Consider the following 27,387-nt stretch of genomic DNA (forward strand, 5'->3'; position numbering starts at 1 on the left):
AGTAATTTGGGGTTATAGTCCTAAGATGAAACACCAAATTACAGTATCCTAAGTATGAAAATGAGCATAAAGTAGTGGAGCAACTGGGATCTGAACTGTATTAGAAATGAAATATCTAGGGGCGCCTGGGTGGCTCAGTGGGTTAAAGCCTCTGCCTTTGGCTCAGGTCATGATCCAAGGTGCTGGGATCGAGCCCCATATCAGGCTCTCTGCTCAGCAGGGAGCCTGCTTCCCCCTCCTCTCTCTCTGCCTGCCTCTCTGCCTACTTGTGATCTCTGTCAAATAAATTAATTTAAAAAAATCTTAAAAAAAAAAAAAAAAAAAAAAAAGAAATGAAATATCTAATACACAAAAACCACAACTCTATCTGGGGTGCCTGAGTGGCGCAGTCAGTTAAGTGTCTGCCTTCAGCTCAGGAGATGATCCCAGGGTACTGGGACAGAGCCCCACACTGGGCTCCCTGCTGAGCAAGGAGTCTGCTTCTCCCTCTGCCCCATCCCCCATGCTCGCTCTCTCTCTCAAACAAATAAAATCTTAAAAAAAAAAAAAAAGGGGCGCCTGGGTGGCTCAGTGGTTTGGGCTGCTGCCTTCGGCTCGGGTCATGATCTCAGGGTCCTGGGATCGAGCCCCGCATCGGGCTCCCTGCTCCGCAGGAAGCCTGCTTCCCTCTCTCTCTCTCTCTCCCTCTCCGCCTGCCTCTCTGCCTACTTGTGATCTTTAAAAAAAAAAAAAAAAAAAAAAAAAGATAGAGGAAAAAGCTACACTGCCTATAGGTAGTAAACACAGATAGATTTATTTTCCAGAAAGATTACTGCAAACCCTCAGAATTGTTACCCTATAGCTGGACAGATAAGATCCATTATTCAATAACTTTATTCAATAACCATTTACTGAACACTAATCATGTGCCTGTGGTCCTGTGTTTAGAGTGCAGAAAGGGTAAGACACAATCCTTGGTTTGAAGGACTCAGCCTATAAGAGTCTGCTGTCAATTGTACTTCAATAAAAAAGTTTTCTGTATGTCCTTATAAAATCCTTATTTCTAAATTTAGTGACTCAGACCATAGGCAACCTAATTTTGTACTTTTATTGAGCATCGGCAATGTTTCTATATTTACAACCAAATTACTAAACTTCACAATAAAGACTGTAAAAAACCAATATTTATTTTTATAAGGACATATACAGAAACTACTATGAAAGCCTGCATTTTTTACTTCTGCTGAGAAGTAACTGTAATCACTTTAAATTGAGCAAGAAGTCCTATGACACGAAGTGAAATGACAATTAATATACGGGGTTACCCTTGTAATCTTTTCTCTCAGGCTTAAAGACAGATTAAGCAGCTGCTGTCTGTTACCCGCCATAGTTCTAACTACAGTTTACAGAGAGTGCCAGCCTAAAATGAAGCCTTTCTCTGATGCAAATTATGTTAAGTAGCTGGGATTCTGTAACTCTGATCTCTACAATCACACTTGAACTTGCATTTCTGCACTAGAGTTTAACAGGAATATTTGTTTTTAACATATTCTAACCCTTCAAGTTAAAACAGGTCTCAAAATGATTTACTTAACAGAGACTTGCACAGCTCAGACGTGTTTCAAGTTATTTATAGAGATCTTTTCATCACCTGAAAGAATTATTTCACTTTTACCAAAGATAAATTTGAGGTTCTTTTCAAGAAACAAAATACCATTTTGTCTACATAAAGTCCCTCACTTGCCCTAAATCCAAAGAATTAAAACGGGAAACTCTATGGTCAGTCAACCTATAAAAAACTATTTTCAGAAGAGAAACCTAAATTACCCACTAATCACGAAGATAATCTGAGAGACAATAAATAGAAAGAGGTATTGTTCAACCCCTGAGCATGTAAAGAAGGTAAAGGACAGAAGGAAGTGGCAGAAGAGAAACCTATGTCTGTATGAACATACGTCCCACCCTGCTTCCAGAATTCACCTCCTTTGTGACCCAAGAGCTTAGACGCACTGGGACAGCTTCTGACTCTGATAAAACTACATTCTTGTTAAAATCACCGTTTTGGGCGCCTGGGTGGCTCAGTGGGTTAAGCCACTGCCTTCAGCTCAGGTCATGATCTCAGGGTCCTGGGATAGAGTCCCGCATCGGGCTCTCTGCTCAGCAGGGAGCCTGCTTCCCTTCCTCTCTCTCTGCCTGCCTCTATGCCTACTTGTGATTTCTGTCTGTCAAATAAATAAATAAAATCTTTAAAAAAATAAAATAAAAAAAATAAAATCACCGTTTCTATGGTGATTTTTGTTTTCTTTAACTAAATGAAGAACTAATCAAAAAACATGGTAAGAAATTAGATTTTTATCAATACACAAATAAGTTTACTTAAAATCAGCTCAGTTACATATTTAAAAAAAGCTTCGGAACCTCTCCCCACCAATGTCTATAAACTAAAATAGGTTCACATTAAACCTACAGTCCAACCCAGGATCATCCGTAAGTGACGGACCAGGTACTAGCTGACACATTTCTCTTGTCACTGACAGCAAGAGTCACAAACAAAACACATCCCTTGCCTGGATGAGCAGGAAGAAATCAGATAAAAGAGGCTCATAAAACGTCCGTGAAGGAGAACTGGTTATATCAGAAGAGTTCCAGGACTTCAATCGAATATAATTCTCTATTGTTCTTTTCTTGATTTAATTTCTGCAGCTCACGAAAACTTACTTCAATCTTGTTGAGCTCGGAACAAATGCAAATCTAAAGAAAAAAGTTTCAGAGTAACTTTTACCATAACTTTCACAAGTACAAATCCTCCATGACCACTTATAACTATTCCAAGATAAAAATTTTAAGAATAAATTATAATTTAAGTGATAACTCAGGTACTAATGAAACTCAGCATATATCAAATAATCACACACCTGGGATTTCACAAACTTGTAAAGACTCAACAGTAGCCTTTTTGCTTCTGGTATCATTACAACAACAGTAAAGTTAGCATCCAGAAGGAGACATATCCAATCCATAATCTGAAGACAAACAGGAAAAGGAAAATTAAGATTTTAAATTTAATTTCAGCTTAATTCATTTTACAAAGTCCAGAATTACATCAGTTATAAAAATTGGTCTTTTTTACTAAAATCTAAACATTTAAGTTTAGAAACAGAGTAATTTCTAACCAGTATAAAAAAACACTCTTCTTCGATTTACACTTATTTCACGGGCATAACTCAATCTTTTTCACATGACTTCACCCATGTAGGGAATTTACAAAACATATGAACAAATTAAAAAGAGACAAACCAATAAAACTGCCTCTTAATTAGAACAACTGTCGATTACCAGAAGGTAGGCAGTGGAGGGATGGGGCAAACAGGCGAAGGGGAGTAAGAGAGTTCACTGATCGTGGTAAGCACTGGATGTTTTAAGGAAGGGCTGAATCACTGTACTGTATACCTGAAACTAGTATAATACTGTATGTTATCTATACTTGAATTAAAATAAAAAGTAAAACAATAAATTGAAAAAAAGATGATCTTACTTGGTTCAGGGTTGGAGGGTGTAGCCCAGGAAGAGTCATAGTAGCATTTTCACTACACTTCAGATAAAGGAAATACAAATACTGGAGAAATAGCTGGGTAGGGAAAAAAGGACAATTTATCACCTTGATAGGAAAATGTTCTCTCTATATAAAGCTAACAAAGAGACAAAAAACAATTAGGAAGGTACTGAGTTTAGTTATACATCAAACAAATATGCTAGACACCTGGGGAGACAGAAATGAATAAAATGTAGTCGTTGCCATCAATGAGGAATTCACCTGGTTTGGGAGGGGTGGCTGGGGAGCTTATTCTGTTTTTAAGTAGTAAATAGAAAAGAAAATCCATCTCTCAGCAACTTTTAGTTTCTACTTAAAGAAAAACAACAACAAGAACAACTAAACACCCAAAACGTGTATGTATCTATGTATGTATGTATATATGTATTTTTAAAGTAATCTCTACACCTAACATGGGCTCGAACTCATAACCCCGAGATCAAGCGTCACATGCTCTACCCCCACCAGCCAGACACTGGCTTTTAACTTAGATGGATTAACCTGGCCTTCAGGCTTGGCACCAGGAATACGCTAAGATCTGCCAACCAAAAGTTACTCGTCTCCTAGACACTATTTTTCAGGATGGGGCTGGGAAACCTCTTATTCACATGAAAGAACCTGATAACCTTTCCAAAAATGCCCTAAAGCTGGTTAGAGTTAAGCAGGAAAATGTACACCAGAAATAAGGGGCACCTGGGTGGCTCAGTCAGTTAAGTGTCTGCCTTCAGCTCAGGTCATGATCCTAGGGCCCAAGGATCAAGCCTCCCCGCCATCTCCACCCGCCCCACGAAGCTCCCCAGACAGTGGAGAGTTTGCTTCTCCCTCTGACCCTTCCCCATCTGATGCACGCTCTCTCTCTTTCAAATAAATAAATAAAGTCTTTTAAAAAATCAATAAAGCAGAAATAAAATTGTATAGGATGCTAAGAACACTTACAGTGACATGTTGTGCTGGAATGTCTTTCAAGTGAGGCAGAAGAAACATTTCGCTGTAAGCCGAATGAAGAATTGCATTTCTACTTAGGACTAAAGGAAAACCTTGTTTCAATAAATAAAGGCTTTTCCACTGAAATTATGAGTAACTCCTTTCCCCAGTGATATCTCTTCTAAATGTGTAGAAGTTTTACTATTCTCAAAGAGTTCTATCACTGAACTTTCTCATAAGTACCAGAGGTCATTTGGGATACTTCACTCCTGTAATTGGCATTTATCCAGAATATTAATTTTTTTAATAAAGTTTCTGCCCTCACAAAGCTTCTTAAATCAGGTTTAAGAAAGCTGTTTGCATAGAGCACTGACTGTATTCCATTTTCCAGCAGAAACTGAAAAAAACCTGAAAAACAGAAAATAACCGAAATAATCTATTTACTCCCTCGTTGCTGCTCAGCACTTGAGTGTAGGGAAAGAGACAATGCGGGAGAAATTATTTCAAAGGATACAGCAGAGCTGCTCTCTTTGGTATCACAGGGCACGACATGGTCTCCTCTGCTGTATCCTGAGGCTTTTTGTTTAAGTCCCGATCACGGTTACCACAGTTTTCTTCTTCAGCATTGAAGCCATTGTGAAGAACTTCCGTTTGCTCTTCCATTTTCTCCTCTTGCACAGAATCACTATAGTCAGAAACTGATTCCATATTGATTTCTGCTTCTTGAAGACTGCCATCACTAATGCTATCGTGTTAATTGAAAGCGAGAAATGAATTCTAATCACTACATGATCTCACTGGACAAATGTTCATTTTGTAGGCATTCAAAGTTTCAGAAATCAAGTAATGTAAAAGATTAAAAATGCAGTAATGAAAAAGGACCCTCAGCTTCTAACTTACCTCAAGAAAATTTTTAAGCAAGCACAGGTGACTGATTCGGGAATGTCAGGGAACTGTTGCAGACAGAGCTGTAACATCTGTACATCTGCCTTTTCTAAGGCAGCCTCCATCAAGCCAGGGCATAAGCTAAGACAAAAAAATCATGAATCATTCTGGTGTATTAAAAAAAATCTTAAGTGCAAATACTGTATAAGATTTTTCAGAGTATGAAAATTAGTAAAAAACAAGGTCAAAGAAGTTATTGCATGTCAAGTTTGGTATACAGAAACACCTACCTATGAGAAAGCACATGTGTTTGGATAAGCTGCATCAAAGAGTTCCGGGGATAAAATGATGGTTCTGCTTTGTGTCTTCCCAGGAGTTCTGATACTATGTCTCCAATAATAGTATTAAAGTCAGGTGTTGGCTTAATAGCCAAAAATTTACATAGTTCTTCTTCAATGTGTTTTTCTGAATCTTTCTGAAAGGGCAGAAGACAGTTCAGTCTGGTACATTAAAGTCACTCTGAACTTTAAAGTTGCTGGCTTGGGGTGCCTGGGTGGCTCAGTGGGTTAAGCCTCTGCCTTCGGCTCAGGTCATGATCTCAGGGTCCTGGGATTGAGCCCCGCATCGGGCTCTCTGCTCAGCAGGGAGCCTGCTCCCTTTCCTCTCTCTGCCTGCCTCTCTGCCTACTTGTGATGTCTCTCTCTCTCTCTCTCTCTGTCAAATAAATAAATAAAATCTTTAAAAAAAAGAAAAAAAAGTTGCTGGCTCAACATTTTCTTAAATTATTAACAGTATTCATGCAATCCTGTGAACCTGGAGTTGATGCTGCAATTCACTGCCCAAAGACAAAACTACAAAACACAAAACAAAACACAATGCCAGAGTTTAGAAATCAAATTCTTTAAGAGGCTAAATTACAAACATATTCAATGCAAAGGGAAAGAGATAGTGATGAGGCTGCCACCATCACACTGACCTCACAAAATACTTAGTAAAAGTCAAATAAGCCAAAGTACTAGATAGCTCTGACCACCTTAATGTACTACACAACTGTTAGCTACAGATACAAAAAAAAAATCATAAAAATAAGAATGAATGAAAGTAGATGGGATTTCTTTTAACCACTTGAGCTGATTTTTGGTATTTTTAATACTGTATTTACCTTTATAGCAGACAGAAGTTGTTTGGATGCTGGATTCTGTACATTCACTTCAGTTTTTCTTCTCCTTAACTGAAATTAAGTAAATTAATGAGGTTCTCAAAACAATGCCAAAGATCCAAAATATATTTAAGAGACTATAAGGTGTCCTAAAGAGTCTAGAATAGCATACGTATGCTCTAATCAAAAACTTTTTAAACTATTTTAATTTGGTTATAGTGAAAATTGGATTTATTGCAACTAATTTAAATACCTTTAAGACTTTTAATGTATTTGTTTCTTAAACACAAAATCTCTACTCTCAGGAAGGCATTATTACTAACTGCAAACTGCCCATTTTCATATCTGTGTCTTAAACATACATATGCCCATAAAAATTAACTACTACACTACACATGTCATTTCTGGATAACAGATGACAGGTTCGTGGGTTCAAGATTCAAATTGCTCTGTCATTAAGATCAAATATAGGGGTGCCTGGGTGGCTCAGTTGTTGAGTGTCTGCCTTCGGCTCAGGCCATGATCTCAGGGTCCTGGGATTAAGTCCTACATTGGGCTCCCTGCTCAGTGGGGAGTTTGCTTCTCCCTCTCCCACAGCCCCCTCCCATGGGTCACATGCACATGCATGCATGCTCTCTCTCTCAATAAAATCTTTTTTAAAAAAGATCAAGGGCGCCTGGGTGACTCAGTGGGTTAAGCCTCTGCCTAAGGCTCAGGTCATGATCTTGGGGTCCTGGGATCAAGCCCCACATCGGGTTCTCTGCTCAGCAGGGAGCCTGCTTCGCCTTCTCTAGCTGCCTCTCTGCCTACTTGTGATCTCTCTGTCAGATAAATAAATAAATAACATCTTTAAAAAAAAGGTAAGAAAGATCAAAGCGGGGGAGCCTGGGTAGCTCAGTGGGTTAAGCCTCTGCTTTCAGCTCAGGTGATGGTCTTGGGGTACTGGGATTGAGGCCGGCATCAGGCTCTCTGCTCAGCAGGGAGCCTGCTTCCCCATCTCTCTCTGCCTGCCTCTCTGCCTACTTGTGATCTGTCTGTCAAATAAATTAAAAAAAAAAAAAAAAAAGAAATATCAAAGCTATAAGCATTATACAGATGTGAATCATTAAGGTAATTCAACCTTTTCTTTTTTTTCTTCCCCCCCTCACCACATTTGCATTAACATTTCTATTTCAACTACCAAACTTACAATTCTCTTCGACTGCTCTGAGTTCTGGGATCCAAGTCTATGTCCCCGAGATGTTTCCCAGTTTACAAAGTGAGGTACAGTCTGAGTGCCTAAGAAAACACAAAGCATACAATTTCTGGAATTTTTTGACCTAATGTATTTTGCCAACCAAAGAACAACAAAAAAATGACCATTTGTGCACAGTTTAAGAGAAGCATTAAAGATCACTGAATTCCCCTGAGAACCCCAGATCAGTACGTCATAATACAGTATAAAGCTACGTGCCAGTAACATTAAGCCAAGAGAGGAGACCACTGATAACCCTGGAAGGGTGAAACTATTAATCATTTTGTCTGGACTCTCGCACTGCCCCTGATGTCAGAACCCTGGCTCTGACATCAGTCTAGATCTTCAGTCTGCAGCAGCATCTGCAATGGAGACTGTTCCCAAGGTAGACACCTGGGTCAAGGAAACTTCAATAATCGTGGCAAATTTCAACATCAAAAACAGGTTCTGCAAACTGATGGTTGTAGAAATCTACATCAAACTGGATGTTAATAAAATGGTTTATCTTAGTAAAAAAACAGAAAGTCCGGGGGCACCTGGCTGGCTCAGTCAGTAGAGCATGCAACTCTTGATCTCAGGTTCAAGACCCACAATGGATATAGAGGTTACTTAAAAAAACAAACCAAAAACAAACCACAAACAGAAGTTCCTACCTGGATCTTGACTGTGCTTGAGTTTTCCAAGAGCACCTGCTAATGAAGATACTTCACACTTGTATGGAATCACCGTAAGAAATTTTCCATGTAGCACAAATAAATTTTCCCCATAATACCAGAGCTACAAAAAAAAAAAGTTATAAAAAATGTAAGCAGGGGCGCCTGGGTGGCTCAGTCATTAAGCATCTGCCTTTGGCTCAGGTCATGATCCCAGGGTCTGGGATTGAGCCCCGTATCAGGCTCCCTGCTCATCAGGAAGCCTGCTTCTCCCGCTCCCACTTCCCCTGCTTGTATCCCCTCCCTCACTGTTTCTCTCTATCTCTGTCAAATAAATAAATAAAATCTTTTTAAAAAGAAAAAAAGTAAGCAATTTTTTTTTCCCACTTTTAAGATCTGAGATGCATTTATAACAATAACTTACGGTATAAGGAATCTTAATATAACAACAAAAAAAAATTGACAAAACAAAGTTAAGCAACTTTCCAGAATAATCTCACATGTACAATCTACTAACTGGGTAGGTTTACACAGCTCTTATTTTTGCCCACATCTGAATAAAGCATAATTTGAAGGATACTCTTTACTCCTAAAAATCTGACCAACATATGCTAAAATAATTACTTAAAAGTAATACTGCCACTGTTATACACCTATTAATGTAATAATTACCAAGGGTACTGTAACAGGGTACTCTGTTAATGACGTGCTAGGTGATATAAGCAGAATTTAATGTTTTTGTTTTGGTTTTGGTGCAGAAAGGTGATTTTTATTAAAGCACGGGGACAGGACCCATGGGGAAAAAGGGCTGCTGCTAACATTGTTTCTATCTTATCATTCCACTTTTTAAAACGGTAAAATGTAAGATGGATATATGAACAAAAAGCTTAAAGGAACATGGAAATCAAACAAGTTTGTTAGAGTGGTAGAACTGTAAGTGGTTAATTTTGTTATTATTTGTTTCAATATAAAATCATATTATATGCTGTGAAATCTAGTCTCCTTACGCTCTAATTACAATTCTCTTAACATCACATTACCTTGATTACATTTTATTTATGTATGAACATGCATTCACTAAACAACCAATCTTTATGGGCACCTTTGATAGACACTGAAGAAAAAATGGATAACAAAACAGACAAGGACCCCTGCCTCAGAAGTTTGGTCTGGCTAGCTAACATTTAAACTTCAATAATTCTTATGTAAGCGGCGCCTGAGTGGCTCAGTCAGTTAAGCATCCAACTCTTCTATTTCAGCTCAGGTCATGATCTCAGGATCCTGGGATGGAGCCCCGTAGTGGCCTCTGCACTCAGCGGGGAGTCTACTTGAGATTCTCTCTCCTCTCCCTTTGCCCCTCCCCATGCTCGTGCCTGCCCTCCTTCTCTTTGTCTTTGTCTCTCAAATAAATACAGAAATAAATCTTAAAAAAAAAAATCCTTATGTAACTCCATGATAATGTTTACCATGTAACCTAAAAGACTAATTTCTTAAGAAAAGTAACAGCCCTGGTGTATGGTTCAAAATACAAGTGGAACTGGAAGGGGGCTCCTGCCTGGCTTAGTCAGGAGAGCATGTGACTCTTGGTCTCGAAGTTGTGAGTTCAAGCCCCACAATGGATATAGAGAATACTTAAAAATAGTAATAATAAAGGGGCACCTGGATGGCTCAGTAGGTTAAGCCTCTGCCCTCAGCTCAGGTCATTATCTCAGGCTCATGGGATTAAGCCCCACATCGGGCTCTCTGCTCAGCCGGGGGAGCCTGCTTCCTCCTCTACCTGCCTGCCTCTCTACCTACTTGTGATCTCTCCCTCCAACAAACAAAAAAATAAAATCTTTAAATAATAATAATAATAATAATAATAATAATAAACAGAAATATTTATAACGAAATACAAAAGAAAAACTTCAAACCAAAGAGCAGCTACATTTTATTTGCTCATTGTTCTTCCTTGATCTAAAATTGCCTATAGGGGCGCCTGGGTGGCTCAGTGGGTTAAAGCCTCTGCCTTCGGCTCAGGTCATGATCCCAGGGTCCTGGGATTGAGCCCCGCATCGGGCTCTCTGCTCAGCAGGGAGCCTGCTTCCTCCTCTCTCTCTGTCTGCTTCTCTGCCTACTTGTGATCTCTTATCTGTCAAATAAATAAACAAAATCTTAAAAAAAAAAAAATTGCCTATAATTGAAAGTGACAAACTTAACAAAAATTGAAACAATAACCAAATTAAATATAATCTTGCAAGTAAAAATTATTTTCTCAATTTAATCAAAAACTGCCAAATTACGAAACTATGAAGTCTCTTCCTTTATACTGTATTTATCATGCACAAAAGTAACTAAATTTGAAAATCCCCCAAACCAAAAACTTACTTGACCGCTGGTCCCCTGTGATAGCTCTTTGGAAGTCTGTAGTGTTTGAAATTTCGTATTCCATATGGAGATGCATTCTACAAAGTAAGACAAACAAATTCAGAGTTGTACCACATATAAACACGTGACGCTGAGGGTGATGGGGAAGGAAGTGAGGAGCTTAGGGACACTCACAGTTAAACACGTGAGTCTTGTTTTATTAGGTATACAATGAGTAATGAAGACCGTGACTGCTGCAGAAACTCAAGGAAACGAGATGGGTGAGGGCGGTGGGCTTATGGGATCTACACACCTTCCCCTCAATTTTGCTGTGAACCTTAAACTGCTCTAAAAAAATAACGTGTTATTTTACAATAACAATAATAAATTAGTAATAAATGTTGGTATGGAAAGGGCTCTACGATCCCTCAGTAAGTGGATAAGGTGCACAAGTGTGAATGGTATGCTACTATACGTGTAAAAAGAAGAGGAAAGAAAAATATGTAGTAGTATTTGCTTGTATGTATGTGCTTGTACCCGTGTCTAGAAAGAGACGCAGGAAGCTCTAACAGTAGTTACCGGGCTTTGGTGGTTAGAGCATGACCCAGAAGAGGGATGACGGTAGGGGCGAGAGAAGCACAGCACGGTAAAGTGACAAAGTGCCGGGACTGGAGATCAGTAAGGTCTGTGGTCTGGGTAAAAAGGGTCACCCTACTTAGTTATCCAATACCTGTCTGCTGACTTGTAAAACAGGACTGCTGTTAGTAACTACTTTCTTTCCCAGTGTTGCTGAAAGATTAGATACAAACAAGGTAATAAACCTAAAATGCCCTGCGCAGGATAGCTATGCTGTAACTAGCAGCTCCTATCTTTAGAGGGAGAAACTTAATAACAAAGTACACGGACTAGGATGGACAGGTTAAGAGTACAGTCAGTAGGAAGCCTGGGATGAATAAATCAAAGGATTCTTGCTCAGAAACTGAGAAAAGAGACCGGAAAGAGTGGATGAGGTCTAGACTATGGAGAGACCTTAATACTAGACCAAATATTCTGAGTTTCATAGTGTTGCCTGAAAGACCCTAATCTCACACCTGCCAGAACAAATGTATTTTTTGTGATAGACAGTAAGTCTGTGTTTGTGTGTGTGTGTGGGGAGGGGTTATCTGGGGGCAAGGTGAGGTGGAAATGAGAATGAATGCTCTTATGTCAGAGATGAAAAAGCCTATTAGCAGTCCCTGAATATCAGGTTGTCCAAGTCTAGTGGATTTCCTTTCTGCTGAAAGGCTATGAATTCGAATCCCTACCACAAGGCTTACCGATGATCAAATGCCTCTGGGCTGGCACAGATATTGGCAGTTTTTATTCCTTTAAGACATCAGTCACAGGCAAGGTAGTGATAGAAGGAATATTTCTAAAAGACAGGGCACCTGGCTGGCTCAGTCAACAGAGTATGTGACTCTTGATCTCAGGGGTTTGAGTGTTGGGTGTAGAAATAAGTAAAAATAAATAAATAGGTAAATAAGTAAATACACAAATAAATAAAATAAACTTAAAAAAGTAACTAATGTAAGATGAAATCAAAGACCTATTCAAGAAGAGTTAGGAAGCTACAAAAATAATTTGATTATGATGCTAAAGAAAATTAATGGGTGATAATAAATAAAAAAGAAAAAGACTAAAAGGTACACTTTGAAGGAAAAATCCAAAGGACTTCTTAACGGATCAGATTTCAGTCACCCTTGGAAGATGGCAGCGGTGGTCCTAGGACCGCTACATGATCTTGATCCAGGACGGTGAGTGCAACACCATTTCGAGCATCACCAGACACCACAGTCTTGAGCAACAGTGATCTAACCACCCTCTGATCTTTCTCTGGGTCACTTGGATGTATTGGTACCAAGGTTTCATATATACATCCATCAGAGCCTGTTGGAAACAAGTATTTGCTATTATCAGATAAAGGACAGCTCTGTATCTGTTACAGTTCAAGGTACTAGGTTGTTTATAAGTTGTATCAATTTCATATAGGATACAACTAGAAAAATAAACAGATTCAAAATCATACCACTCTATGCTTTCCCTTAAACTGTACTACAAACCTAAACATGAGGGAGGAATATTATTATTAAATCTCTCAGTAAGAAATGTCACAACAGCTAAATACTCATAATAACTGACACTATGCGAGGGAACTGCAGAAATACCAACAATCTAGTCACTAAAAGGATATACCTCACATTCAACATCAATTAGCTTCTGGTCTATACATGACTTTTCTCATTACTGTGTCACCCTGAAAACCGTATGAAATTGCTGTTTTTTGGCATGTCAATTGAATTTTGGCAATTTTACTGTGGTTTTAGTTATGCTACAGGAAGATTTTATGACCTTTGGTTCAGACTCCCTTATTACAGTATTCATTCAGTAAGCTAAAACTTAACTCATAAACTTTCATTCAGCAATAAGTGCATCTGGGGCAGCTGGCTGGCTCAGTCTGTAGAGTATGCAACTCTTAATCTCGGTTGTGGAGTCAAGCCCCATGCGGGCATGAAGCCTACTTAAAAAAACAAAACTAAACCAAACCAAATCAAACCACATCTCTAAGTATATCTTACAGATTAAACTATAAGAAAACCAGTCCCTCTTAAGCAAAGGCATTAAGTGAATTCCCAAGACCTTCTAGATAAAATAAATGATGGGAACTTTTTCTTAATAGCCATTGCAAACATCTGCACATTAAAAAATCTCACAGATTTTTTAACTGGGGTGGGAGGAAAGGATAATTCGATGATGGGCATTAAGGAGGGCACTTGATGTAATGAGCCCTGGGTGTTATATGCAACTGATGAATCACTAAATTCTACCTCTGGAACCAATAAAAAAAAAAGATATTAAGATTTTTAAACTGTCATACTATGAAAACACTGTTCTTGTTCCTTCCTCCCTTAATTCTCTCAGAACAACTTCAAGAGGAGCCATAAAGGGCAGGATAAAGAGGACACCACAAAGGCATTTTTCTTTTTCCTCATCACCTAAGATTAGGGTTATACTTTAGACCATTAGGTACAGATAGATAATCTACAAGGGATCAACAAATCTATAAAATGCTGGCTGGCATAGGCCACGAATGCTTTGTTAGATTCCGTTAATTCACCTGCCTCCACCATCGTTCAAAGAAGGGTACCCTAAATCTTAAGGCTAGAAAAGAGAACTTGAAGGGTCACTCAATACCAACCTTCGTTATTTTATTATTTATTTACTTATTTGTAAAGTTTTTATTTATTTATTTGACAGAGAGAGTGTGTGCGTGTATGTGTGAGCATAAGTAGACAGAGCAGCAGGGAGAGGGAGAAGCAGGTGAGCATAGATCCCAATGTGGGATGCGATCCCAGGTCCCTAGGACCACAACCTGAGCTGAAGGCAGATGCTTAACGGACTAAGCCAACTAGGGCCGCCTTAGTTACTTTATGCTTCATACTTACAGTATCAAAAGAACCTAGCCTTATGATGATAAAGATAAAAAAAGATTTTTCCCTTTTTTATTGGTATTATGTTACTACTGCTTTTTATATATACACACACATATATCCTTTTTTTTTTTTTAAGCATATTTTATTTATTTGAAAGAGAGAGATGGCAAACATAGACAGGGGGAGAGGAAGAGGGAGAGAGGGAGAAAGGGAGGAGCAGACTCTGCTGAGGAGGGAGCCCAGGACTGGGAGGTCCCAGGACCTCAGAATCATGACCTGAACTGAAGGCAGACACTTAATGGACCAAGCACTCACGTGCCCTGATAAATCTTAAGATATAAATTAGCTGCAGAGAACCAGTGACGTAATGCATGACAGATATGGCAAAGTACAAAAAGTGAAGGCACAAATGCTTGGAAGGAAGCACGGGAAGGGAAGTGCTACAAAAGAAAACTGCAAAAAAACCTCAGATGCTAACTCAGAAAACCCACCATGCTTTATTTATAATCTCTGTAAGTTTGAAGAAAAATACTTACTTAATGACATCAAAGAGATGAATTTCCGATCCACAGATGCAGTGAAACTCTGTATAACAGATTTTTCTTCTTGTCCAAGTAAGAGCGTGTATTTGCTTAAGGTATGTGAGTTGAACTTTTGTATGTAAGCAAAGTAATTTCCATGCTGCACATAAAAAGGTTATTTTGTTTAAAAATATTCCCATTTCAACCAATTATATTTAAATGTTAAAGCCAGTTGTCACCCTCCTAATTACTTTAATGAGTGCTTAAAAACCTCATGTCCAATTAAAGTAAAATTGTTCTACAAAATATTTCTTTGTAACTAGAAGATTTTTTTAGTATTAAAAAAGATACACAATAAAGAAAATCTTCTGAGAAATACTAAAGCCCATTTTTAGTTTAAAAATAATATATGTGAATTTGAAATGTCACAAAATAGGCCAGGAATTAAAGATACCACTTACTTTTTCAGTAATAAAAATTAGAACAGGATGCTTAAATACCATGAAAATCTTTGTCCACCTAAAAAAATAGGAAGAAAATTTATAAAATGCCAAATCACCAGCTGAGAGAAACCTATCAAGCTAAATTTCAGACAATATCTTCTATTATTTTTTTGGGTCAAAGAGATGCCAGAGAACTTAATTCAGTATTTCAAAATATATTTCACAGAGAATTAGTAGGTATTTCTCTGCCAAATGAATCTCTGGATTAAATGCAAGTTGCTAAACTTCCCGGAGCTTTAAAGACAATGTGAACCATAAAGCTCCAAAAGGGTGGGTGTGCGACAGTAGGCAGTGTTATTCAACTTATTTGACTCTTCCCCTTCCCCTTCCTTTTAGTCACTTTTAGGACTAGTGCTCTGAGGAAAACGTTAGGATCTCACCTGCCTGGAGAGGAGGCACAGGGAAGATAAAGGGCTTGTAACTGAGGCTACATAGCCAAATTCCGGCAAGGGCCACTAGAACTCATATCCTCTACCTATACCCCTTTTTCCTGAAGATTTCCTCCAAACACAGTTGCTCACACATTAGAGCCATTCAACAGAGCAGTCCAAGATACACCTGGTCACTGTCTACATTGTCACTAAGTACAAGGCTTCCTTCTGACTTTTAGAAATTTAGCTTAGTGCTTGCTTCGGCAGCACATATACTAGAAATTTAGCTTGCATCAAGTGGACCAGGAGAGGCAGCAAGTTAACTAAATAGGGAATGTGATAAAATAATGGGGACTGGAGGGGCACCGGAGTGGTTCAGTCAGTTAGGTGTCTACCTTCGGCTCAAGTCATGATCCCAGGGTCCGGGGATCGAGCCCCAAATCAGGCTCCCTGCTCGGTGAGGCGTCTGCTTCTCCCTCTGCCTGCCATTCCCTTGTTTGTACAAAATCTCTCTCTCTGACAAATAAATAAAATATTAAAAAAAAAAAAAGGGGGGGGGAGGAGGACTGGAGAAATGTAAAATCATGAAATTTCCTTCTATCATTTGAGAGTCATTTTCCCAGTTTGACACCAGGATCTGGGAAAGCAGGGTGCTCAAAGCATATCACCATCTCACTAACAACAAACTATACTTGTCCTCGGGGGTAAGGGTCCTGACCTTGGCAGTGAGGACAATCTAACAGGGAGAGATCTTGGGCTCATGGCACTACCCATGTCATCTTCAAATAACTCCTACACAGTCTTCTGTCATCAAAACAGAACTCACATGCCTATGAAGTCTCCCCAATCACCTATCACTCCAGAGGCTTTTGGAGGATGCTAATTTGGTCAATGGCATATAAATGGTTTTTAATTAAGCTTTTACTATATTTATAACCAAAATACTTTTGAACAAAGCAAAGAATGGTATAAAAAATAAGGACAGTACATTTTTATTTTGGAAAAAATTCACTTACAAGTATTGGAACTTACTTAATTACTTCTTCATCAGAGATAACAGTTTCAATTTTCTGCTGGGGCTCTGCAAGCAAGGCCTCTAAGCCACGAACAGCACCTTCCTTGAATAGCACTAAGGGTTCTGCCCCTTGTATTGAATGTATCCTATATATCTCAGCAGACAACTAGAAGAAAGTAAGAATGCATTAATTTTTATTCTAAAACAATTGTTACCTAAGAGAATAAGGACATTTACAGAAAGCTTATTTTTAAGAACTGACTTGTTTTCATTTTAATTCACCTTTATGTGGTTCCATTGTCAAATGTACAACATAAAATAGATACAGAAGCCTTTTGCTCCTATACCATTTACCCTGTCCCCTGCTCTACCCTTAAGTCGCCACTTTATATTTATTATTTGAAGATTTTGTTTATTTATTTAGAGAGAGCATGAGTGAGCAGAGGGAGGGGCACAGGGAGAGGGAAAGAGAAATCAAGCAGGCTCTGTACTGAGCGCAGAGTCCAATGTGGGGCTTGATCGTACAACCCTGAGATCATGACATGAGCCTAAATCAAGAGTCTGACACTTAACTGACTGAACCAACCGTAAATCATCATTTTTATGAATTTTGGTTTGTCCTTTTATTTTGACTACTGGAGGGAGGTATAACCTGGCTCTCAAAACTTGAAGGTGGGGAGAGGCATAAATGACACCACTAATGCAGTTTTAAGCAGTTCTGGGGCTTGATAAAGACTGATGCTATAATTACAAGTACAGCCTGTAAGCCCGAGAAAAGAAGTTAACTCCACTGTAAAATTAAGGATCATGTTACTGCAAGGTGAATAAAAAGACTAGGGCCAGGAGACAACACAGTTAGCTAGCTAGAAGTTTCAAGGGTCCAAGTGGTAACTGTCATTACATCTCAATCAGTTCTATCACACGCCACTTCTAAAATCTGCCAATTATATTTAGTTAGACATTCAGAACTGGAAAGAACTTTCAAGGTCACCCTAGTTTGAGACTCTCATTTTTAAGTAAGAAAAGTTAATTAACACACTTTAGGTTAGGGGTGCTTGGGAGGCTTGATCTGTTAAGCTTATGACTCTTGATTTCAGCTCAAGCCATGATCTCAGGGTTGTGAAATCCAGCCCTGTCTCTGGCTCCATGCTCACAGGGGTCTGCTTGAGATTCTCTTTCTCCCTTCTACCACCCCCAACCACTTGCACGTGCTCTTTCTCTCTCAAATAAATAAATAGATCTTTAAACACACAAACACACACACACACACACACACACACACTTTAGGTCATTAGTAGAAAAGGCACAGATACTCAAGGTTCTTTGTTACTGTATTCTGTACACTCTTAAGATATATAATAAAATCAGCAGGGTCTGTTCTACCTATTTTAAGAAAGGGCACAGTGAATTTCTCACAAGGGACACATCATAAACATCTAAACTCATGGAAGTAACTGAAAATGTACCATTCAGGAATTATTTAAATCCTTAATCTCATGTAATAATAAAGTTTCTATTTTCTAACACATTAATGAACTAAGATGTGTTCCAAGATACACTATAAAGTAACTAGAATGAAAAGCTGATATAACTTTTATGCTCACTCATAGATATACTAAGATAAACAAAATACTGCATTACAAATTATTCCATCTCACCAATAAGCTAACAGACACACTAGTAAATCCAAAGAATAATATGTGAGCCTGGGTGGGTCAGTTAGTTAAGTGTCTCCTTTCAGCTCAGGTCACGATTGTGGGGTCCTAGGACTGAGCCCTGCATCAGACTCCCTGCTCAGCCGGGAGCTACTTCTCCTTCTCCCCACTTGTGCTCTCTTTCTTTCTCTCAAATAAATAAAAATCTTAAAAAAAAATAATAATCCAAAGACTTACTGTAGCTTTAAATACTTTATCCAGGTTTACGTCTTCATTACTCCATATTCTCAAAACCTTAAATCAATACACACAAGTTAAAAAAGCATTTCAATTTCCACTTACACTTAACACAAGTAGTTAATAAATTGACATTTGATTTGTTCCATATATTATATAAAAAGTTTTAAAACTCACCTTATTATCATGTACAACAATATACTCTCCAGTTTGAAAGTTGCATACAGCTGGACATGTTATAATTTGACCTTGTTTCACTGACCAGCTTCCCAAGGGTTTCTGATCAGAAACCTAGCAAAATCAAGGCAACGTACAATATTCAAAAAGTCAATTTCAGATATTAGAGCAATTAAATTTACAGTCAAGACAAAGAAAATAATAATTAAAATAATAACATTTAATAAATCTCCTAAAGTAAAAAAGTAAGTAATCACAAAAAAGGCAAACACTGGGGGCGCCTGGGTGGCTCAGTGGGTTAAGCCACTGCCTTCGGCTCAGGTCATGATCTCAGGGTCCTGGGATCGAGTCCCGCATCAGGCTCTCTGCTCAGCAGGGAGCCTGCTTCCTCCTCCCCTCTCTCTCTCTCTCTCTCTCTCTGCCTGCCTCTCTGCCTACTTGTGATCTCTCTCTGTCAAATAAACAAATAAAAAATCTTTTAAAAAAAAAAAAAAAAAGGCAAACACTGTACGATTTCACTTAAGACAGAAAGTAGAATGGTGGTGTCCGGGGCCGGGGGAATGGGGAGTTACTGCTTATTTCAGTTTTTCAAGATGAAGAGTTTGGGAAATGGATGGTGTGATGGCTGCACAACATAAACATACTTAATATACTGTACAGTATATTCAAAAAATAGTTAACAGTAAACTGCATGTTGTATTTTACTACAAATATAAAAAGCTGGGGGTGCCAGGGTGCCTGGTTGGCTCAGTCGTTAAGAGTCTGCCTTCCGCCTCTGGTCATGATCCCAGGACCCTGGGATCCAAGCCCTGCATCAGGCTTGCTCAGCGGGAAGCCTGTTTCCTCCCTCTCCCACTTCCCTGTTTGTGTTCCCTCTCTCACTGTCTCTCTCTGCTGTCTCTCTCTCAGACATCAAATAAATAAAATATTTTAAAAACACACACACATGGGCGCCTGGGTTCGGCTCGGGTCATGATCCCATAGTCCTAGGATCTAGCCCCGCATCGGGCTCTCTGCTCAGCGGGGAGCCTGCTTCCTCCTCTCTCTGCCTGCCTCTGCCTGCTTGTGATTTCTGTCAAATAAATAAATAAAATCTTAAAAAAAAAATAAAAATAAAAATAAAAACACACACACAACAAAAAACTTGGGGTGCCTGGGTGGCTCAATTGGTTAAGCCTCTGTCTTTGGCTAGGGTCATGATCTGAGTCCCGGGATGACCCGCCAACTCCCCCCATCAGCCTCCCAGCTCAACCGCAGTCTGCTTCTCCCTCTTTCTCAAATATTCTTTAAAAAATTAAAAAAAAAAACTTTAAAAAATTAATTAAAATGAAAATGTAACTGAGTTACTAAAAGAAAAAAGTAAGTTAACAACACTTTTTAGTAATTAGTACATTTTAAAAAATGGGATTCCACTGTGCCTTTAAACGGGGCATGGGAAACTGAGCAGCTATACCTGGGATCATGCCAATTCCAGTCACTGCATTTTTATGTAGGAACTGCGAAATTTTAAGTCCACCTGACGGTGGAGGTAAAACCAACAGTGTCATCAGAAAGAGTCAAGACCAGCAAACGCTACAGGGAATGTTGGCAACCTGCTCCCAAAACTTCAAAGTAGATAGCTAGCTTCTTAAAGACACGGGAAACTATGTTCAGCAGTCCAGATAAAAATAATTACTTTCTACGAGATTACTAAAAGCAAAACTGCTCAGGAGTCTTGAGTGAACAGTTTGGATAAAAAGGGGGCGGGACCTACAGAGCCTGCCTAGGACTCAACTCCAGGATTTACAGCGGGTTGTTAGTTGGCAACTGACAGCTCACTCGGAATCAGGATTGCACCAAGCTACTAAGAAATCAAACGAGCAAAACAATGCGCAAAACTGTCCCCCCTAAGATAGGGGGAAAGTGTACGGGCACAAAGTTAAACCACTGTTCCAACGCCGCCAGTCAGTCTCTCCCGCCCGATCTCCGTTCAACCCTTCTGCGGGCAGCGAGAGTAACTGAAAACCCGGGAGGGGATCTTAAGGCCATCACCGGGAGATGCGAAGCGAAAGCCCAGGTTTTCCTTTCCTTTCTGAGTCTAACCCACGTGCACTCAGACGCTCCGCCGCCTGAAAGTCGGAAAGATGTCTCTCTCTCTCTCCAGAAAAACAACCTAGTCCTATACTAGACCTCATTCAGCGTCCCGGAGAGGCCAAGCCAGCTCTCCAATAAGCCGCTCGACGATCTCTCTCTGAAGCTGTGAGAAACCTGCAGCTCTGGCTCTGTGCTCAGAAAGGGGCGAGACCTCAGCGGGCGCTCTCCGACCACATCACCCTCACCTTATAGAGGATGACGGTCCTGCCGCCGTCCGTCACTAAAAACTGGTCTGCTTTGTCGCTCTGCTCCACGCCTAGGAGTCCGTGAGGCCCGGCACCCAAGGGTACCGCAGACAACGTGAACCCCTCCTCCAAGGCTGCCATTTTGGGCAAACCTACTGACTGCAGCTCATTCCTCCCGGCAGGCTTTGCGCTTTCTCTCGCGAGAACTAGGAGCCGGACAGGGCAGACACTTGCCAAATAAGAACCCTGTTTGCTGAGCGGGCGACCTCTGGCGGGCGTGGCTGGCGCGGCCCGTGTGCCTGGCGGTGGGCACCGCCGGGTGGGCGGAGCCGGGACGTTGCCTCTAGACTCCTCCTCCTAGCCACGCCCCTCGGAGTCCCGGATGTACTCCTCCGGAGACGGGAAGGGCGGGCCTGGGAATGTCTTACCTGTCACGTGCAGTCGCTTCGGCCGCGGCGCCCTTTTCAGGCCAGGATTTGAGAGGGAGGCTGAAGGGTGGGCGTGGCAAGCAGGCAAATATAAATAAGCTCCTTTTTGTTTTGTTCTATTTTGTCACTCTAAGTGAACTCTTCGGGAATTCTTGCCACAGCCTCAAGAAACACTGAGCTAAAGAAAAGAAATGTCCGTCTCCAGATAAACTCTTGATAAAGTGCTGTTCTTAAGTGACAAGCCTCATCCCCCTGCTTCTCAGAACCTTCGGTCGAGCTCCAGAATCCGTGGCCTTTCGGACCTCCCCGCTTGTCTCGGGCTCCTTTTGTTCCCCGAGCCTGCGGGCAAAGCGCTCTCCCCCAGATCAGAACTTGTCAGGTGGAAGGTGAAGTCCAGTGTCGGTCCCTGAGCGGCTCCCTCGGGCAATTTTTAGCGAGACAGCATTTCTGGGAGAGATTCCGCCCCCCGCCCCCCCGCTGGGAGAGATTTCTATTTTTTTCTTTCTTTCTTTCTTTCTTTTTAAAGATTTTGTATTTATTTATGTGACAGACAGCGATCACAAGTAGGCAGAGAGAGGAAGAAGGGAAGCAGGCTCCCCGCTGAGCAAAGAGCCCCATGCGGGCCTGGATCCCAGGACCCTGAGATCATGACCTGAGCCGAAGGCAGAGGCTTTAACCCACTGCACCACCCAGGCGCCCCTGGGAGAGATTTCTAACTTAACGTGATTGATTTGCACTTGTAATGTAAAAATTTTTAAAAAGATGAATAGTTCATGTTCCTAGGGAGAAACCATCTAAACAGGCAATTAGGAAACAAACCTGTACCCTGTGTTACATCACATGGCAATCCACACAGATCGGATCCCGTTGTGTGTGGAGATTCTTTATGGCTACAACACTGGAAAAAAGAATATAGTTACTGAAAAGAAATCAAATGCCATATATATATATATATATATATATATATATTTTTTTTTTTTTTTTTTTTTTTTTTTTTTTTTTTCTTTAAGTAGGCACCACAACCAGCGTGGAGCCCAACACCGGGCTTGAACTCACAACCGTGAGATCAAGACCCGGGATGAAGAGTCAGACACTTAACTCACTGAGCCACCCAGGTGTGCCAAATACTGTATGGGGTTTTTTGTTCCTTTTTTTAATTTTTTAAGATTTTGTTTATTTGGGGCGCCTGGGTGGCTCAGTGGGTTGAGCCGCTGCCTTCGGCTCAGGTCATGATCTCAGGGTCCTGGGATCGAGTCCCGCATCGGGCTTTCTGCTCAGCGGGGAGTCTGCTTCCTCCTCTCTCTCTCTCTCTGCCTGCCTCTCTGCCTACTTGTGATCTCTCTCTGTCAAATAAATAAATAAAATCTTAAAAAAAAAAAAAGATTTTGTTTATTTGGGGGCACCTCCGTGGCTCAGTCCTTAAGCGTCTGCCTTTGGCTTAGGTCATGATCTCAACATTGTGGGATGGAGCCCCATGTCTGCTCCCTGCTCAGCGGGAAGCCTGCTTCTCCCTCTGCCAGCTGCTCTCCCTGCCTGTGTTTCCTCTCTTGCTCTCTCTCTCTTTCTGTCATAAGAAAATAAAATTAAAAAAATAAGATTTTGTGTATTTGAGAAAGAGAATGAGAGAGAGCATGAGAGGGGAGAGGTCAGAGGGAGAAGCAGACCCCCTGCTGAGCAGGGAGCCCTATGTGGGACTCGATCCCAGAACTCCAGAATCATGACCTGAGCTGAAGGCAGTGGCTTAACCAGCTGAGCTGCCCAGGTGCCCCAACACTGTATGTTTTTTGTTTTGTTTTGTTTTTTTAAAGATTTTAATTTTTTGACAGAGAAAGACAGCCAGAGAGGAAACACAACAAGCAAGAGGAGTGAAGAGGGAGAACAGGCATCCTGCTGAGCAGGGAGCCTGATGGAGGGCTCCATCCCAGGGCGCTGGGATCAGGACCCAAGCCCAAGGCAGACGCTTAGTGATGGAGCCACCTAGGCCCTCCAAAGAATTTTGACTCTGAATTTGTGGCCCCTTACTTGGTTAGAAAAGAAACACTGAGATTCAGCCCATCTTGGCCTCTGTGAAACCTTCCTTTTCCTCCCAGGACGATTAATCAGCCTCTCTAACTGAAAGTTGTTTGGTACACGTTTCCTGCGGTTTGATACCAGCCTATACATTTCCTCCTCCTCCAGGAAGTCTTCCCTAACTCTCTGGGATTGGATTAAATGATTCAGTGCTCCCAGGTTATTGTAACATGTGTTATCCAGTACCGGGATGGCCTAGTTACGCATATATTTGCCCCATTGTAGTTTTGTTATTTATTTATTTATTTAAGAGATTGTGAGAGAGAGAGAGAGAGAGAGAGAGCACAAGGAGAGGGAGAGGCAGTGGAGAGGGAGAAGCAGACTCCCCACTGAGCAGGGAGCCAGACATGGGGGACTCAATCCCAGGTCCCTGGGATCATGACCTGAGCTGAGGGCAGACACATAACCAACTGAGCCACCCAGGTGCCCCCAGAGATAGATTTTAAATTTTCTGTTTTTTCTTTTGATAGGTGTTATAGGCTGAACCATCCCTCAACCCCAACCAAATCAGTATGTTGAAGACCCAGCCTCCAGTCCCTTAGAATGTGACTGTATTTGGAGATGGGGCCTTGAAAGGGGTCATTAAGGTAAAATTAGGTCACTAAGGTGGGTCCTGATCCAATGTGACTGGTTTTATTTTAAGAAGGGGAGATTTAGAAGAAGGAGTAGGTGAAGAAGGAGGGGGAGGGGGAAGAAGAAGAGATTAGGACATAGACCCACAGAGAGGAGGTCATGTGAAGACATGGGGAGAAGTTGGCCTTCGACAAGCCAAGAAGAGAGGCCAGAAGAAACCAACCCTGATAACACCTTGATCTCAGATTTCCAGGATCCATTGCAAGAAAATAAATCTCTGATGTTTAAATCACCCACTCTGTGGCACTTTGTTGTGGTAGCCCTTGTAAATGAAGACAATAGGTTTCATGTTCACAGAATTCCAAACATAAAAAGGGTATACAGTATAGAAAGTTTCCCCTCCCTATCTCCAGCTACCTTGGTCTCCTTCCCAGAGATGATCAATGTGAACAACTCTTATGTACCATTTCAGATAGATTTTCTACATACACAAATCATGTATGTATGCATGTTTTCTCCTCCCACTTTTACATAAATGATGGCATGGTGTTTCCAGTGTTCTGCCCTTTGCTTTTTTCACTTAAGTAATATGTCTTGTGAGTCATTCCTTATCAGTGCACAAAGAAATTTCTCATTCGTTTTTACTCTTCCATAACTGGTCATTGATTTTTTTTTTTTATAGTTTTGGGATTTCATGAAATATGCAGCCATCTATAGAGTAGATATTGATAACATTCTATTTCTTAGGTTGGCTGGTGGGTTCAGGAATATGTGTTTTATTACATACATGTCATGTTTCATAACTTAAATTATTATAAATGGCAAGGAGGGAAAAAAAGCTTAGAAGGGGGAAATGAAAAGGAAGGGAGGGAACAGATGATATGTATGTATATGTGAAATCTTAGTCAGGATGAGACCATAGAAAGCTGTTCTGAGAGGATGCCTTTGAGTAAATGATGTGAAGGAGGAGAGGGCGCTAATTACGGAGTTAGCTGAGATAAGAGTATTTTCAGCAGCAAGTGCAAATGTCCTGTGCCACAAGCAGGGAGGTTCATTAGCACTTGCTCTTACTCTCTGTCAAATAAATAAATAAAATGTTTTTTTAAAAATGTGTTTGCTCAGCCAACTAGGCTCACTAACTACATTGTAAACTTCTTGAGGGTAGGTGTCCCTGTCTGTCATATTCATGTACAGGTCCCCATTTCCTAGCACTTAGTAGGTACTCAGTAAAAATGTGCCATTTGAGTGAATGAATCAATCACTTTATATTCCTGGTGCCAGCCTATCTGATCCATACAGAGACGCCTGACTGGCTCAGTCAGTAGAGCATGTGACTCTTGATCTCGGGGGGTCAAAAATAAATAAATAAATAAATAAATAAATAAATAAATAAATAAATAAAATCTTGAGAATAAATAAATCAATAAAAATTCAAAAAATTGTTTAGGGGTGTCTGAGTGGCACAGTAAGTCATGTATCCAACTCTTGATCTTAGCTCGGGTCTTCATTTCAGGGCTGTGAGTTTAAGCCCCACTTTGTTAAAAAAAAAAAAGTTTAATGTATGTTTGTTGACTAGATAAGACTTACATGGCATGCCACTGTAATAAGTGGGATATGGGCCTGATCCATTAGGATAAAGAAAGTAAGACTTACTGGTTGAGGAAGCTGAAACCACACTTGCATGTTCCTTTATAAATTTGAGTCCAAGTTTGGTAAACTATTAAAGGAGATTGCAATCCCTTCTGGAAGGATACCAGCTGTAACAAGGGAACTAGGAGTCTTCAGCAACCTGGCTTGAGATAAGAGCGGGCCAAAGTGTTCCACTTCCAAGATGCATCAGTCAAGGTTGATGAACAAGAACAGAGCCTGGGGTGCCTGGGTGCCTCGGCTGAGTGACTGCCTTCAGCTCAGGTCATGATCCTGGAGTCCTGGGATCCAGTCCCACATCAGGCTCCCTGCTCAGGAGGGCGTCTGCTTCTCCCTTTGACGCCCCTCCTCTCGTGCTCCCTCTCTCATGTTCTCTCTTTCTCAAATAAATAAATAAAATATTAAAAAAAAAAAAACCACGAGAGCCTGGATATCCATCGACAGCTAGAAACACGTGAGGGCCAGTCTTCAAAGGCAGCTGTGACCCTGTACATTTTACTGGGAGCTGGGGATGTTCCATCTGAATTGTTTGTCATGTTTATGCTGCTTGGCTGCTTAGCTGTGAAGACTGGGGGAAGATACCGCCTCTCACATTCAATTCCTAGAATAGAATTAGGTGATAAATATACAATGAACAAGTCTAATTACATAACGGGTAGGAAGGAATGCCTGCCCATATTCGAAAGAGAGGATGTTCCCCATTATGGGTTTTTCATGGAAGGTTGACAGTTGGTGGTATGCACATTGCATGAGTGGGATATAGTAAGAGCTTTGCCAAAGGAACATTTCTAGAAGAACCATTCTGTAAAGAGGGTAGATGGTAAAGAGGATAGATGGAGATTTCACCAAATCTCCATATTATATGGAAGTTGTGGTGGTTCTTAAACAGGGTCTAAGATGCTCTGAGATATGTTTTCTGGTGTTAGAATCCCAAATACCTTTGAGGAAAATATTGAGAAAACCACAATGAATTGAAGAATATTACTGAAACTCAGACACCTCTGAAGATGTTTCCCACAGTAAGTACCAGAGATAAAGGATCTAAGTTCTTTTGTTGTAATTTAGGGCACACATTTGAATCTAACACTAGTGCTCTGCCAGTGACTGTCCAAACTCAATAAGTGTATTTGGAATTTTTATTTAGGATTTTATTTATCTGACAGAGAGGCACAGTGAGAGAGGGAACACAAGCAGAGGGAGTGGCAGAGGGAGAAGCAGACTCCCCGTTGAGCAGAGAGCCCAGTGAGGGCCTTGATCCCAGGACTCTAGGAAGGCAGAGGCTTAATGACTGAGCCACCCAAGTGCCCGTGTATCTGGAATTTGAGGTCAAGCAAACACTTGTGACTTAATTTAATGGGATGGGGAAGTGAGAGAAAAATCTTGGACTGAGGAGGTTTTTGTTTTAATTTTTAATTTTATTTTTAAGTAATCTCTATACCCAACATAGGGCTTGAACTCACAACCCTGAGATCAAGGGTCGCATAGTCCATGGACTCAGCCGGCCAGGCAGGTGGGCAGAGCACTGTGCCCACAGAACCCAACAATCTTCAGGAAGAGTTTGGGCAACTTGTTGTCACCAAGGGTCCAAGCAGAAGTCAGAGCAGTGTCCAGAGCTATGGAAAAGTAAGAA

At 40.6% G+C, this 27,387-nt stretch overlaps 1 protein-coding gene across 2 annotated transcripts; it reads right to left on the bottom strand.

Annotated features, from left to right (window-relative positions):
* Positions 1-2,311: 2,311 nt before the first annotated feature.
* NOL11 (nucleolar protein 11) lies at positions 2,312-21,232 on the bottom strand. Of its 2 annotated transcripts, none has more exons than XM_032321327.1 (18): positions 21,040-21,232; positions 18,722-18,835; positions 18,545-18,601; positions 16,670-16,818; positions 15,225-15,282; positions 14,779-14,923; positions 12,510-12,698; positions 10,794-10,870; positions 8,427-8,550; positions 7,729-7,817; positions 6,543-6,611; positions 5,671-5,855; positions 5,396-5,521; positions 5,010-5,240; positions 4,508-4,586; positions 3,515-3,607; positions 2,895-3,002; positions 2,312-2,730 (listed from the first exon to the last, which is right to left on the bottom strand). In XM_032321327.1, exons 1-18 carry the CDS (start codon positions 21,178-21,180, stop codon positions 2,614-2,616), a joined length of 2,151 nt encoding a protein of 716 aa, XP_032177218.1. In that variant the 5' UTR covers positions 21,181-21,232; the 3' UTR covers positions 2,312-2,613. The 2 variants fall into 2 exon arrangements, with proteins under 2 accessions (XP_032177218.1, XP_032177217.1); XM_032321326.1 differs by having other exon boundaries at positions 4,508-4,589.
* Positions 21,233-27,387: the final 6,155 nt, after the last annotated feature.

The sequence above is a fragment of the Mustela erminea genome, chromosome 18, assembly GCF_009829155.1.
Source record: "Mustela erminea isolate mMusErm1 chromosome 18, mMusErm1.Pri, whole genome shotgun sequence".
Lineage (NCBI taxonomy): Eukaryota > Metazoa > Chordata > Mammalia > Carnivora > Mustelidae > Mustela > Mustela erminea.

Coding starts and splice junctions, on each gene's coding strand:
- NOL11 (XM_032321326.1), bottom strand. CDS start 21,180: ATGGCAGCCTTGGAGGAGGGGTTCACGTTGTCTGCGGTACCCTTGGGT. Junction 12,699..14,778: donor CATCTCTTTGATGTCATTAA/GTAAGTATTTTT, acceptor TGTTTCCAACAG/GCTCTGATGGATGTATATAT. Junction 3,003..3,514: donor ACCCTCCAACCCTGAACCAA/GTAAGATCATCT, acceptor GTTTGTCTTCAG/ATTATGGATTGGATATGTCT.